The sequence below is a fragment of the Cryptomeria japonica genome, chromosome 6, assembly GCF_030272615.1.
Source record: "Cryptomeria japonica chromosome 6, Sugi_1.0, whole genome shotgun sequence".
NCBI lineage: Eukaryota > Viridiplantae > Streptophyta > Pinopsida > Cupressales > Cupressaceae > Cryptomeria > Cryptomeria japonica.
In genome coordinates this window covers 121330794-121346085 of record NC_081410.1, presented here as the reverse complement: position 1 = coordinate 121346085, position 15292 = coordinate 121330794, and the positions used below count along the sequence as shown (strand labels likewise).

General features: G+C 37.6%; 1 protein-coding gene across 1 annotated transcript in view; it reads right to left on the bottom strand.

The window, feature by feature from the left end:
• Nucleotides 1-15292, bottom strand: part of LOC131053725 (protein TPLATE) — a 116843-nt gene that overhangs the window by 51249 nt on the left and 50302 nt on the right. The window contains exon 4 of the mRNA XM_057988344.2: nucleotides 14073-14437. Coding sequence (XP_057844327.1) covers nucleotides 14073-14437 — 365 coding nt within the window. The remainder of the gene's footprint in view (nucleotides 1-14072; nucleotides 14438-15292) is intronic.

The following is a 15292-nucleotide window of genomic DNA, read 5'->3' as shown; positions in this document are numbered from 1 at the left end:
TGGGTGCACTCTATTTTCATCCTCTCCTAACCGATCAAGCACTGAGAAGAGTTCACATGTTCGCACTAACTTCAGCGACAGTCTGGAATACATTCTTTTTCTAATCTCAAAATCATCTCTAGCATTTGCCTAGTAATCTTCCTAGTGTGCTCCATGTCGATGTCTCCATCCATATGTTGTCTTGATCTTGTTATATGGATCAAAGTTTGCCCTTGCTATGTATGTGGTGAGCTCGTAAAACTGCAACTCCTTAGCTGACTTTCTGCTGCTGAAAGTGATGAACAAACTTCATATGCATCTCCCATGATGAAGGGAAATTGTAATCGTTGCTTTTTCTTCTTCTTATGATTTTTGTTGTATATTGTCAATTGTCTTGTTACCTCCGGTAGGATTATTTTATCTATTGGGTACCTTGGTAGCCAAAGAGGATTGCCATCAAACCCTTGGACTCTGATATATATGAACTTGGGAAATTGAATGAACCATGCACCATTCTTTTCCACCAATTTTCTAGCCTCTGAGGATATCCTCTTGTAAAAACCTCGTTGCAAACTCGGAACAATATGCATTGAAAATGCATCGTTCACTCTCCTGTAATGAATGGCGTTGGTCAATTGGAACTGAGAAAAGCATTCATATACTTTGAACTTTCCTTCACCATGTCCAATCAGTCCTAGCATATGAGTCCATCATAAATCTGAACTTTGGTGATCAAGTAGACTAAGTATGAACTCAAGTAGAAAGAACGAGTTTGCTCCAAGTTCCTCAGCTACTCATCCAAGTTGTCACTTATCAATCTGGACCAGTCTAAAGCTTTGAATCCCTGTATAACTTTTGCAATGTAGAAGAACATTCATGGTTCATAGGCGTAGGCATGTTGACTTCCCATGAGTCTGTTCATCGGGACCACCAGATCATTGTACTCCTACCTGAAGTCCATTCTGATGAGTTGTTTTGGTAGGTTAGAATGACTAAGCTTAGGCTTCTCCCTCCACTTGCGGTTAACAATAGCTGCACATTCATCTACTCCTTTGTGGTAGAACTTCAATGCTTTCTCTTTATTCTTATAGTCCATGGAACAGCATGTGGTGATTCCAAATGCCTTTGAGATCAATCCTAGAGTGAGTTTAGCCAGTAACTTGTTGTCAGGAGTTACGATCATTCTTCTCTCTAGATTGTAGTGTTTTGCACATTCGATGGAAGGAGGAAATCCAACTGCATGGACGATTCCACTCCGGACCATTGTTCGTGCCACTGCAAAAAGAACTATGCCATCATGCTCGAACATCCTTTGCCTGAAATCTTCTAAGTTGAATGTCTCAAAGTTGATGTCGCCAACATTTTCCCACTTTGACTAGATTTTGGACTCGGGAAGAAATCCTTTCATCTCCTTCTTGATCAGTGTCTGTCTAGACTCAACTGCGACCCTGACTTCCACCATTCAATTTCCTGGAATTCCAAGGATAAATAATGTTAAAATTATTTCCCTTTTTTTTGGAAATTTTATCAATCCATTCTATGGTTTAATCTATCGTCACAAGGATTAACAAAATATAAATTCAAAATTCTTGACTGCAAGGAAAAATGAACAAGCCTATAACGTGATTTTGGCTGGAATGACTTCATACCTGGAATTCCAAAAAATATAAATAAATAACTAATCTTGCTAGGAAAGAATTCCAAAATTAAAATAATGAAGAAAAAACGCCTTGGTTAAATTCTCTCCAAATTACCCCCCTCTCCAAAGTCACGCTTGCTCTTTTGGCTATGAATTTCCAAGTTGTGAGGTTAAAATGAATTACCAACTTACCTTTATAGGTAATTTTGCCCCTTCAATTCGCACCTCTCTGCCTTATTGGTCGACCAAAGGCGAAAACAATCAATTTCATTTAGGGTTAATCAATTTTGTTCAAAAAAAAAACTAATTAATTTTTTCCATGTGTGGACTCCAAGATCCAAAATCATTAAAAAAGCATTAAAATATTAATTATTTATTACTCCACATTTCATATCTTCCTTGGGTGGGTTTTGGGCATGGTGAAGGATTTTGCTCTTGTGGAAAATTCCTCGGAGGAGGAGAATTTGCACTCCTAGGCACACTTTTGGCTTGTGGAGGATTTTCTCATTTCGACAAATTCCTCTTCCGTTAGATTTTTATCCTCATGGGCACAGTTTAGCTTGGAGGAAGGATTTTTCTTCTGCACTTATTCCTTTTAGGCTCTACATTTCATCTTCATCCTACTGGACTTGAATTTGGATACTTGCTCCATTTACAGTCAACGTTCACATGTTTGCTAAAAATAGAAAGTTTGTCCAAATGCAAAATTAGGCCAATTGAAGACACAAAGAAATTTGCTAAAAACAGACTTTCTAAAAATAGATGCTGCTAAAAATAGACACTGCTAAAAATAGAAAGTTTATGAAAAACACTCAAATTTCACTAGTAAGCCCTTTTGAAAAAACTTCCCTTAGTCAAATTTCACCTTCTCAAACACTTTTGATCACAAGCCTCTTCTTTCAGAACCAGTAGGATAGAGACCCTAAAATTGATGGCGCTCTAAACTTGATGATGTTTAGTTTATTTACATTCCCCTTAACACTTGAAATTGTTAGTCACAAAGATACTACCAAGAGACCTAAAGCAAACGATCGGGTGAGCAAAATGAGCGGGTCCCCATCTATAATGGGGCGATGTGTGAAAGGTCTCAACACTGGCCCAGTTTGAAGATCAAATCAAGTTTTGTAGCTACTTTAATACCCAGGGATTTCACGTTAGCAATTCAATATTGTCGGCTAGATGCATCTTTAGTAATACTATTTGAAGTAGAAATACATTTATATCAGCATATTGTGATTTAAGTTTCATCATTGGATTGGACATATTCTTTGGTACTAATTGTTGATGTGTTCACTAGGCACATGCAAACTCAGAATAAAATTCCAAAGTATCTTACCCTCTCTTGAACAAAATCTTTTGGATGCTGAAGATTAGGCTTAAGGATCATCCGAAAAGACTCCAAGGTTCGTGCATGTAGGATCTCTACGTGTGGATAAGCCTAGTTGGTCATTGTAATTGTTGTTTCATCAAAGGGCATTTATGGTTCAAAAAGATTCAATAATTGATTAGCAAATGGTATACAATGAGATTTCTTCCTAATACTACTAAATGATTATCAAAAACAAAGGGCAAAAGATGAGGGTTTAGAGGGAATTCTAAGCTACTCTAGCATGAATGGATGAAGAAACAATACAAGTGAAACTCAACTAGTTATAGCATCGCCATACATGAACAACTCTACTAAAACTAGTGCAATCTTCTAAGGATGTTTGAAGATTTTTAAACAAATCACTGCCAACCATAGACACCATCAATTTAATGCATATCGATGATCAAACAATAATCGAACTTAAACACTTTTAAATGTTCCAGTTGACCACACAAGGCTCGCTTACAATCAGCAAGAAAGCTAGTGGTATGGATAACAAGCTTCACAATATATCAAATGTAGCAATCCATCATGAAATCTAATGCTAAAACTATCATCAAAAGATTTAGCTTGAGAAGATAGAAGAACCATGCAATGAGCTTCAAGGATTGAGCAAAAACACCATAACTTCAATGTTTCATTAATCCAATAGCTAAACAACAACAATTCTTCAAGTCTTTCTCTTGCCACTATTACTCTCTCTTCTATCACTATCCTTCTTATTCTTATTCCTATTAACCTTACAAATGAAAATGAGTGGAGCTTATATAGAGCTTCTAAATACAATTAAGGGTCGAGATCAAATGGAGATCAAGGGCCAAGATCTTGCCACCTAAACCCTAATTAGGGTTTGACATAAATGAAAACCCTATCCAGATAAATATCACCATGAATCAGCCAATAGAAAAATAGCATGAGTTAGCACGAAAATCGAGGAAGCATCCTCCAATAGGAACGCAACACGCCACATGAGATCATAATAAACTATCATCTAGAATCTAGTTCCCTTTCTCAAGTTCCTTCCTAGCATATTGTTGTGACGTTTTCACACATCGCCCCGTTTAAAATGGGGACCCCCTCTTTTCGCTTTTGTTTTGCATGTTCTTCTCTCTGCTTTTAGGGTTTTGAATGAGTGAGTTGTTTGTCTGGGCTAGGGCTAAACCTTAGGGGTTTCTTTTGGATATTTTTCAAGCTGAGTCCAGTCAAATTTTGAAAGTTATTAAGCGTCCTCCCGAGGATTGAGATTGAGTCGATAAGGTGAGTCTGTCAAGAAGTCAGATATGTCCCAGGTTAGGTCTAGATTCGGGAATTTTTTGGGGTAAAATTCAAATTTTGTCTAAGTGTTAGCATTTTGAAGATGAAATTGTATATTCTTGCCTAGGTAAATTTTGATCAATTTTTGGAGGCAAGATGATGCCTGAAACAGAGAAAGTGCTCCTGTCCTTCACTGGAGGCCCAGGGCGAATTTCATTCTAAGTGCAATTTCTTGTTTTGCAAGAGCTTGCTAACTAATTCCTGGCCTTGAAGATGACCTAATTCTGCCTTGTGAAATGATTGGAGACCTAAATTTTAAATATTATAGCCAGAAAGGACAAAAGTGCTCCTGTCCCTCTCCAAGGGACCAGAGCACAAATGTTATTTTATGCATATTTGTCACTGACTTTTCTATTTTGTTTTGTGCAGGGTCTTCCGGAATGATAATTGGACATGACTTGATACTTTTGAAGATTTTGAAGGCACAAAAATGGTGAATTTTGAAGAGGTTACAGGGAAAAGTGCTCCTGTCCCTCTCCAAGGGACCAAAGCGAAGTTAATGGCATTCATTATTTTTACCATATTTGGGCGTTAATATCCTCCAAATCGCATTAGATGCCAAATTGCTAACTTTGGAATATTTGAAAAAATTAATTAAATTGGCATTTAATAAATTAATTTTGGGCCTCAAAAAATTGAATTTCCATTATAAAGGCATTTAAAATTAATTTTTGTGAAATAAAAAATTAAAAGTTGAGCGCACAAGGCATTATTTTGTCTTTATTTATCAAGTCGGCCTTCTTCTTAGTGTTTTTTATATTTTATTTTAAGGCTTATTTGCTAGGTCGGCCTCTTGGAGGAAAGAAGGTGAGTGCTCTATATAATAGGGGGGGCATTGTTTCAAGTTCAAATCATTCATTCATCCCTTCTAAAGTGCGAAAGTGTGGAGACTAAGGAGGGCGAAATTCATCTTGAAGGCTATTGGAGAGGCGAATTTCTTGCTAGATTGGAGGATAATTTCCAGATTTTTTGAAGACATTTGAAGGCGAATTTCCAGATTTTGAAGAGGCTAGTGGAGTTTATTCTTTTTCAAACTAGAGGAGGCGTACTTCATCCAAGGAAGGACTATAAATCTTGCCCAACAAAATCCGGTCCTCTTCCTTCATTTTTCAAGGTTTTGTACTTAAATACTCAAAGGGAAGGTATGAAGAATCATTTTTTGAAGTTCTTATTCAAGACTTATTATGATCCCATTGCAATTTTGTAAAGTCTAAGTCTTGAAGATCCAAATTCCATTCATTATTAATTTGAAAATGTGTAGTTCTTGATTTATCATGACTTTTTTCAAACTAATATCTTAAGTTTTACCTTTGAAAGGTCTTAAATTTCATGCTTTGAGGTTTGATGCTCAAAAGACTAACTTTAATATTTTGTGTAGGCATCAAATGGAGATCCCGGAGTTGTAAGATCAAGCAAGGACAAGGGCGACCTCCAGTCTAGCATCGACAAGGACGACCCTCTTTGATCTAACATCAACAAGGGCGACCTCTTCCAATCCAGCATTACAAGGCGAGGTACATCATCATCCTGCAAATCAAGGACACAAGAAGTCAGAGCAAAGGGTTCGTTGAAGAAGCAAATAGTTCTAGAAGAATTAATTAAAGCTAACTTCTCAACATTACCAAATTGAGTATCAACCAAATGTCAAATGAGGTGGCATCCCAGTCATCACTCCTCCAGTCAAATTGGTCCACCTCAACAATGTCCAGATTCAATGTACCTAACTCATAGAAGGTAGCACAAACTTCGATGTACCTACCCCAGCTATCCATTGGTCGAATTTTCCAGAGAGGACGTGTCCAAGCAATACAATTATTTCATTGGTCAAGCATTAAATGTTATGAAATGGTTGTAACAAACCCTAATTAGGGTTTTCATTATTGAATCTTGGCCATTGATCTCAAATTGATCTTAGCCATCGAATTGTATTGTGGGCACTATATAAGCCCCGGCTCTTCATTTTGTAAAGGAAATAGTTGGAAGCAGTTAGAAGACAGATAGAGTAGTTAGAAGGTGATTAGCTAGTTGATAGAATAGCAATTAGAGTAGAGTAGAGAGAGAAGGCAAAGATTGTTGCCAAGATGTTGTTGTAAAAGACTTGTAACTTCATTGAAGAAATGGTGAAATTTATGGGTCGATTCGACAATTTGCATGGTCTTTATACTTCACATATTTGATTTCATGTTATTAGATAAGTGGAAGAAATGTGCTTGATTGATGGTGGAATTCGTATATCCATACTACTAGCAGTTTGTTGATTGCAGACTTGCCTTGTGTAGTCAACTGGAATCATTCAGCTTAAGCTTAACTTCAGTTGTCGCTTCTTCATTGATATGCATCAACCTGATGGTGTCTATGCCTGCAGTGATGATTTGAACATTATAAAGCTTTCCTTCGAAGATCGCACTAACCTTGTGGAGATGGTCCAGCGATGTCAAAACAAGACTTAGTTAGAATTTCATCAAAGATCATTCATTGCTCCTACATTCTTAGTATTAGGATTAGATCCTCTCCTCGTCCTCGTCTTTTTTCTTCTTTTTTTTTTTAAAGCTAGTAAGATCCTGTGTTCCAGCAATATTCAAAGCAGATCAGACGTTCAATCATCAAATGTAAGTCCCCTTGTGATTCCAGCAAATCACATCATACCACAGAGAGCTTATCCACACGTAGAGATCCTACATACAAGAACCTTGAAGTCACCCTGATTGATCCTTTTCGCGATATCTTCAGCAATCAGAGGCTTTATTCAAGAGAGGATAAGGTACCCTTGGGTATTTTATTTTGTGTTTGATAGTGTACAAAATACACGTCAACACATATTCAATGAATCTAGTCACCATCTCCTCTATCTCCTTCATCGGGATCTCTGGTGGAGACTTGAGCTGCTCTTCCATGTGCATGACTTCGTTGAAAGCCTTGACGATGGCATCTTCCCATTCAGGTTCGAACTCTTGAATCTTGCTTGTCAAAACTACAAACCCGAGAATATCATTCATTTGCTCCTTGGTTACCATACCATCTTCGCCGTAGAAGATAATCTTTATTCTTTCTTGCAATTCTTTGGATTCTATGACTGTCCTTGGATCAATCTTTCTCCTCAAGACATCCTACGCTACTCCTACTATCTTATCATGGATTTGATGAATTTCATCTTGAACTTGCCCACATCCATTTCCAATTTCTTTGAAGATAATCCTCTTTGTGTGAAGCAAGCTACTCCATTGCAGAAGATTGGGCGTTGTTCGTTCTTTTCTTACTTTTTCCCTGGATAAGATCTCTCTTGGTGTCTTCCTTATTACTTGAAGCACTGGGATGATAACATCTCTAGCATGAGTGAATGCTTCGGAAGCCTCTATGAGCACATGAGTTCTCCCAAGGACTCTTATAACTATATCAAGTGTTTGCATGATGCGTTTCATGAACTTACTCACTCTAGTATATAAATCTTCTATCCATGCATCCATCAATTGTGTTGAATTCCTCATTTTCTCCATATGATCTACTGATCCTACAGGAAGCAAGGGCGGTGGTGTAGCTACTGGACTTTGATGTGTCAAAGGCTGCTGAAATTGCTGAACGTAGTTCCTCCATGCATTTATCTCCTTTTCCAATTTTCTATTCTTCTCTATTTCAGCTCTCAACATATCATTGACGGCCTTCACTGAATCAGTCACATCACCAATAGCTTGCTCGGATGTGAGTGGACCCAAGTCAATGGTCTCCATATCATACTTATCAGCTGTAATCTCTCCTTCATACTTTTCAACTCTTGGAGTAGCTATCTGTAACTTTCTTGATCCTGAATCATCTCGAATTACCTTTGACATCTTCGTAGCTTTCTTCTTCTCGGTGACCTCTCGAGTTTGACTTAGAAGGCTTGCTATGTCATATGTTAGTTCTTCTTCTTCTGTCACTGTCACTTCTTGAGCTAGCCTTTCTTTTAGCCATTCTGGGATAGAAGATCTCCCTTCTTCAATTTGTGCTCCTTCAATCGTTTGCTCATCTCTAGGTGGTGAAGTAGCTTCATCATCATCCTCACCGCCATCTTCAATCTCCTGAATGAGACGAGTGAAGTCTTCTTGTTCTTGAGATGCTTTCTCTTTGCCTTTTGTATTGTGAACTGTACATTCAGTTGATTCATTGGCTCCTTGACTCAATTCCTTTTCCATCCTTTGCTCTTTTGGTTAGGGGGGATGATCCACACTTGACTTATGTTTCTTCTTTATAGGTTCCTTCTCACCATGATCTTCCTTCCTCTTTGATCCTTTTGAATGAGATGGTTGGGGTGCGCTACCACTTGCACTAGCTTCATCTTCTTTTGTTCTTTCTTTTAAGTGGAATGTTGGTGTTATGTTTTGCTCCTTCAAGTTTTGGTGTTGCACGTCTACCCATATGCGAGTGTATTCCAAGACTAGTTTCATTAATACCTTCAAATCTTCAATCTCTAAATCTGCCCATTTGAATTTGATATCCTTATCTTCTTTGGCATATGCTCCCTGGAGATATTTACCATTGTCTTAAACTTGATCGGCTACTTGGAATAATCTGCCTTCCCTGATGAAACTGAGGGGTAGTCTAGAATACATCTTCTTCTTCACCTCTATATCATTTGGAATATTCACCCAATAGTCTTCTAGATGCCATCGATGTCCTATTATTTCTCCCCAAAAGTTCTTTTACTTTGCCATATGGATCAAAGCGTTCTCTCATTGTGAATAACTTGAGTGAATGAAGTGCTAACTCCCGCTCAGCATCTTCAACTGCATAAATAGATGGGCATGACTCAATGGAATCTCCGAGTGTGATGGGAAAAGGAATGCCCGCTCCATGCTTATGTCTATACGCTTTGACATATGCCAATAATTGTCTTACCACCTCGAGTAACACCACTCTATCTGTTGGGTATCGTGGCAACATGTAGGGAGGAACGGGAGATCCTTGAACTCTGATGTAGGTGAATTTTGGGAACTGGATGAACCACGCACCATATTGCTCTACTAAAGCTTGTGCCTCTAGAGAAAGTCTTTGTTGTGATCCACCTCGGAATTGCCTCGTGACATGCATAGTGAATGCATCATTCACCCTCCTGTGGTGTTGTTTCGATGGATGTCTAAGTTGTGGATAGCAATCATACACCTTGATTTTTCCAGGCCTTCTTCCCACTACTCCTGTATACATGAGTCCTGAATATTGAAAATTTCTCGCAATGGAATATATGACGTAGGAACTCATATAGAATGTTCTGGTGCGCATTAATCTCCTTAATTGCTTATCAATATTGTTGTCGATAACTCTTGCCCAATTGATCATCTTCTTGTCACAAGTGATAGTCTCAATGTAGTAAAACATCCATTCCTCAAAGTAGAAAGCCTCAGGTGCTCCAACCACTCAATTGAGTAAGGTGATGAAATCCCTATATTCATCATGGAAGTCTACCCTGTGTAGTCTATCTAGCCATCTACTTTTGCCTCCTCTACTTTTCCTCAACCAAAATTTGTTAATGATTTTTGCACAAGCCTCAGGGTCATCTTCGTAGGCCAATTTAACTCCTTCTAAGGTTATGTAAGTCATTTCTTTGGACTCGGGTAGATGAAACGTCTCGCTGATTGCTGTCTCCGAGAGATATGCAAGCACTTTCCCGTCCTTTGTGACAATTCTCCTCGACTCTAAGTCATAGTGTTGACACATTCCACGATGAGCTTGTAGCATTGCACCGCGGGAGGAAAGTCGGCTGCATTTATGAGTCCACTTTCAATCATCTTCTTGGCTGTTGTTGTAGGTTCGTTGATGAATGATGGAAGGCTAAACTTCTTGGTGTCGAACTTGCCAAGATGAGTGTCTCCAATTTTGCTCCAATTCGACGTGATCCTACTCTCGAACGCACTCCCCTTCATATCTTCTTTGATGAGCGCTTGACAGGAGAGAGTCTTGCTTTGTTTGGGAGCCGCCATCTTTCACCTATAAGAGATGTGTAACTTAGATTAATGGTGAAAGGTAGGTAAAATTCAAATTCAAATCAATCTTCTTGATGAATATGATCTTAATAACTGAAAAAGATTGATTTTATGGTTAATATAGATCTGATTCAATGAAATTCAACCAAAATTTAACTATAATCAGATCTAAGATGACTCTTCTATCAAGCAAAATCCTATACTTCACCTCAGATTTTACTGATTTCACCTTTCTTGGAGACTAAATGATGATAAAAATCTGCAAGAGCTGGATAAAGATGAATATGTTCGCCCTTCAAAGGATATACTTGCTGATCTTTTGTGTGAATTCGCCTTAATGAAGATGTTGCTGCTGATCCTTTTGGAATAAATTCACCTTCTTGCTGGTAAATTCGCTAATCCACTTATGAAATTCACTGACTGCTGATGAAATCCGCTATCTGCTGATGAAATTCACTCAAGTTTGTTTGATTTGATGTTGAAATGATTGTTTCAATCCTCCCTTTATAGGTGATCTACGTGAATGGTTGTGTCCTTTACCCTAAGGCCAACTTGTTATGTAATAAAATTTTAATGAAAACTTACCTAAGCTGACTCATCTCTAGATCGAATTCGAATTTGCTTTGGGCGAGTAAATCTTGCATAAATTTCACTCCATAATGCTAATTCATGAAGTTCTTTTGTAGTTACAAATTCATGTGGTTTACCTTGCATAGACTTCGCTCTCCTTGTTTGATTCATGAACTTCACTCCATTCTTTCAACTCCCGAAGTAAGAACTTCGCTTCAATCACTCAACTCGTGAAGTAGCATTTCGCTCCTATCCCTTAATGCATGAAGTATAACTTCGCTCTTCTCATTCCATACATGAAGTATGAATTTCACTCCTCTCATTCGGTACATGAATCATGAACTTTGCTCCTCTCATTCGATACATGAAGCATGAACTTCACTCCTCTCATTCGAGGAAGGAAGTATGAACTTCGCTCCTCTCATTCAATACATGGAGTATGAACTTCGCTCCTAGTTGCTTGAACCCGAAGTTCGCTCCAATCTCCTTGAAGCTGAAGTTGTAAAATCGCTCTACTTCGATCTCCTTCGTGAAAACGTGAAGTTCGCTCTCCTTGGTGAGAACATGAAGTTCGCTCTCCTTGGTGAAAACATGAAGTTCGCTCTATTCTCTCAACTACCGAAGTTATCTATTTTGCTCACCTCCTTCAACTCATGAAGTAGCATTTCGCTCACCTCCTTCAATTCCCGAAGTTGGAAATTTCGCTCACCTCCTTCAATTCCCGAAGTAGAAACTTCGCTCACCTCCTTCAATTCATGAAGTAGCGTTTCGCGCACCTCCTTCAAGTCCCGAAGTTAGAAATTTCGCTCACCTCCTTCAATTCCCGAAGTAAGTTTGTTTCACCTATTTATATCTAACTTCACTCCTAAGATCGCTTCATTTTGCTAGATCATGAATTTCGCTCCAAAGTGCTCAAACTTGAAGTTGTCAATTTCGCTTCAATATGCAAACTCGTGAAGAAAGAGACTTCGCTCCAAAGTGGTGAAACATGAAGTAAAGACTTCGCCCTAATATGCTCAAACATGAATTTCGCTTTGCCTCCTTAACTCATGAAGTTGTGATTTCATTCCTTTTTGCTTCATTTCTTCATTGCATCTTATCTTAAGAAGATTTGGATATGTAATTTGTTCCACTCTCTATTCATGAATTTCACCCTTAAGGTTCAACTTATGAAGATCAACTTTGCTTCAAGAGGTGTAAACATGAAGATCGCTCCAAAACTCTTGAACATGCAGTTCACTTGAGATGACCAACTCATGAAGCTCGCCTTTGATTGTTTTAACATGAAGTGATTGCTAAAAAATCCCCTCATTCTTCCATTTCTAGAACTTCATTTCAAATCTTCTAAGCATGAAATTCACTCTTATCTGCTCACACCTGAAGTTAGCTCTAAATATTTCTAACATGAAATTCACTTCAAGCTGTGAAGTCATGAAGTTATGAAGTTTGAAACCTAAGGCAGACTTAGGAGTGAGGTGGATTACAAATGATTACTTCATTACGCTCTTAAATGCTCAAACTTACTTTTCACCAATTTTCAAACTATAGACTCGAAGAAAATTTACTCAACATAAAAGGAGCGACTTTGATGAACTCCTAAGCTGGACTCTTGATCACCTGACCTGAAATGCAAACCCTATAAACTCACTCAATTCATCTTGAAGACAGAGAGAGAGAGGCAAGACTAGACAATTGAAACTCAAAAAGAAGAGGGGTCTCCATTTTGATGGGGCGATGTGTGATGTGATCACAACACTAACAACATCAGAAAATTCAGCAACTTTATTCTAATCAGTAAAATTCAGGATTGTTGATGCTTTCATTCCAATAATGCAGTGGCAAAGACAATAATAATAGTCATTTATTGTCATAATGATATAATCATCAATGCAGCTATTCCGGTGCGCTGTTTCAATTTGCTTCTACAAAATTATTAGAAAATCCAAAAGTCTTATACTTGGGACACTACATGACACGTGAGCAGATTTCAAAGACACAATCTTCATAAATTTGGATCTTTCTTCCTATCAATTCCTATCCCAAATGGGAAGCATTCTTGCATCTATACTTGGTTTTGTTTCTTTCCAAAGGGAGAAATATTGTTTGTAGACATTGGATCATGTTTTGTCTTCAAGCATTTGCCATTTCTACGGGGGATTACACATCATGGGGGGCTATATAGACTCACTCCTTCTCTTTTATGGGATTATTGATTGTATATTTGTGATCGATCTCATCCTTGAGGATCTTAAGTTTTCCATCCATCACTTGTTCATGTTTGTTTGCATCTTCTCTCTCTTTTGGAGAGGAATTTTGTCCCATTACGTTTTCATTTTCTCCATTTGTGAGAGATTGCATTGCAAATGGGTACGTAACATCACTTAGTAGTCAGAACTCATAATCATCATCATCATATTTTCCCTAAGTTGCACTTAAGGGGGGTGTTGGTGTGAACAAGGTCTCTACCTATGCAGTTTCCCCCTTTGTAGTGTGAACAAGGCACATGATCTAACTTGTTCCTAGTTAGGTCCTTTTCACACATGTCACGAGTTAAGTTTACTAAAGGTGTTAAGAATCTTTCTAGAAACATCTAGTTGTCATGTGATCTTATCCTATATTATCACTAATTGTCTCATTGGATAGGATTAAGACACTTGTCACAGTCCTAGTTAGTCCTATCTCTCAACCTTGCCTACATAAGCAAGGCATCATATGTACATTTTTCATCTTCAATGCACCATAATCAGGCAATATTTTGTTATTGCTGCTCTCTTGTGGAAAGCATCTTTTGGTTTTGCAGGTGATCTTTGTAGCTTGATCCCATTAGTGACTCTAACAGCATCTGCCAAAGGTAGAGCATACATGATATTGTTCTTTTGCAAATATGATTTTCAATAAAGAAGGTGATGCATTCTTTATATACTAATTCGGAATCCCATCACCGACACTCTTTTATTTCCCCTACTTGATAAAATACACCAACAATCCACATATCATAAGATTGTTATCACTCTTTTATCTTCATCTTCTAATGTCTGTTTTTACCATTCTTTTTTATATATTGATTCCTTTTGTAGATACAAAGAAAGATATCTGTATGTTCCTCTGTTTGGTCTAGTTGTAAATTAGAGTGCAAATGCAAATAAATCTATGACCATCCTTGTACTTAATATATCTAGCCTTCTAGGCAACCCCAAAATACAACTAGAAAGACATAAGAACAAAGCCTAAAAATTCTGCTGCATACCTATCCTGGGGATGACTTGTAATGTACTTTATCATCTGCAATATAAGGCGGCATTGATGTTTGTTTACAGAATCGGCCAAATTGCTGCTCCGGAAATCTTCCAACTCCTTGGTCAGAAGTTGAGCTGCCCTTGGATATCGTGATCCCAAATGTTGAGCACATTGAAGAACTGCTTGAACATCCTGAAGCCTATTTGTAGCTGTGGGAGCTGAAGAATCTACAGTGAACAATACCTTGTGCATATTTGAAATGATAATATTTAAAGGATCTTCAGGATCATCCGCAAGCAATGGATCCAAACCAATTAAGTCAAAATGCTCTGCCAGGGCCCAGATCAAGCGAGCACACATTCTTGGAGTATTTACCTAGCAATGTTCAAAGAGAATATAAATAAAGTGTGCCAAAAAGCAATTAAAAGTTATCTAAAAACAAATCAACCTTGTTCTATGCTTAGAATTAATTCTTTAAAAATATGCAAGACTTGCCTAACCTACAATTCTGATAAATCTAAAATATAGCAAATCAAATAAGTGAAAAACTCTTAAAAATATACACAGAAGAAAAGATACTGCAACATCATAATATGGCAGGCAACGACAAGTCAAAGTGAACAATATTCCTAAGCAGCACTCATGAGCAAACAGAATAACATGACAAACATTCACAGTGCTTGTTCTCAATACCATTTATAAAATACATCCTAGAAAGATTGGATCTCAGAAATGTACAAAATAAAAGCAAAGATAAATAATGGAAACAAAATTTCAAAACATGGAGCCACTGACATCTTTTCAGATGCAGAAATCATGGCAATTTGTCTGTTATCATAGGTACAAAGGACGAAACTTGCCTACAAAATGTTAATTTTCAGACCACAGCAAGCAAATTCTGCACTCACAAAAATTTTTCTTAAAACTCAGTAGCTTAAAACATGAAAACTTCAATCAAAACAATAATATCTGGATATGCTAATCTACAATCATAAACTGCTGAAAATACGAAGAGCAGATACAAAATATTGAACTCTCAACCTGCAACTGTCTTCTCATTAATCTGAAAAGAAATACACTACACTGCAATGAAATTCAGAAAAGAGACTCTATGTGCATCATAATTAGAATTAGAGTGTTTTCTCATTAAATAGACAAGTGCACTAAGAATTCAACTAAGAGAAGCTAGATAGTGTGTCAAGTAAAGCTCCAAGTTAAACTCACTACTCA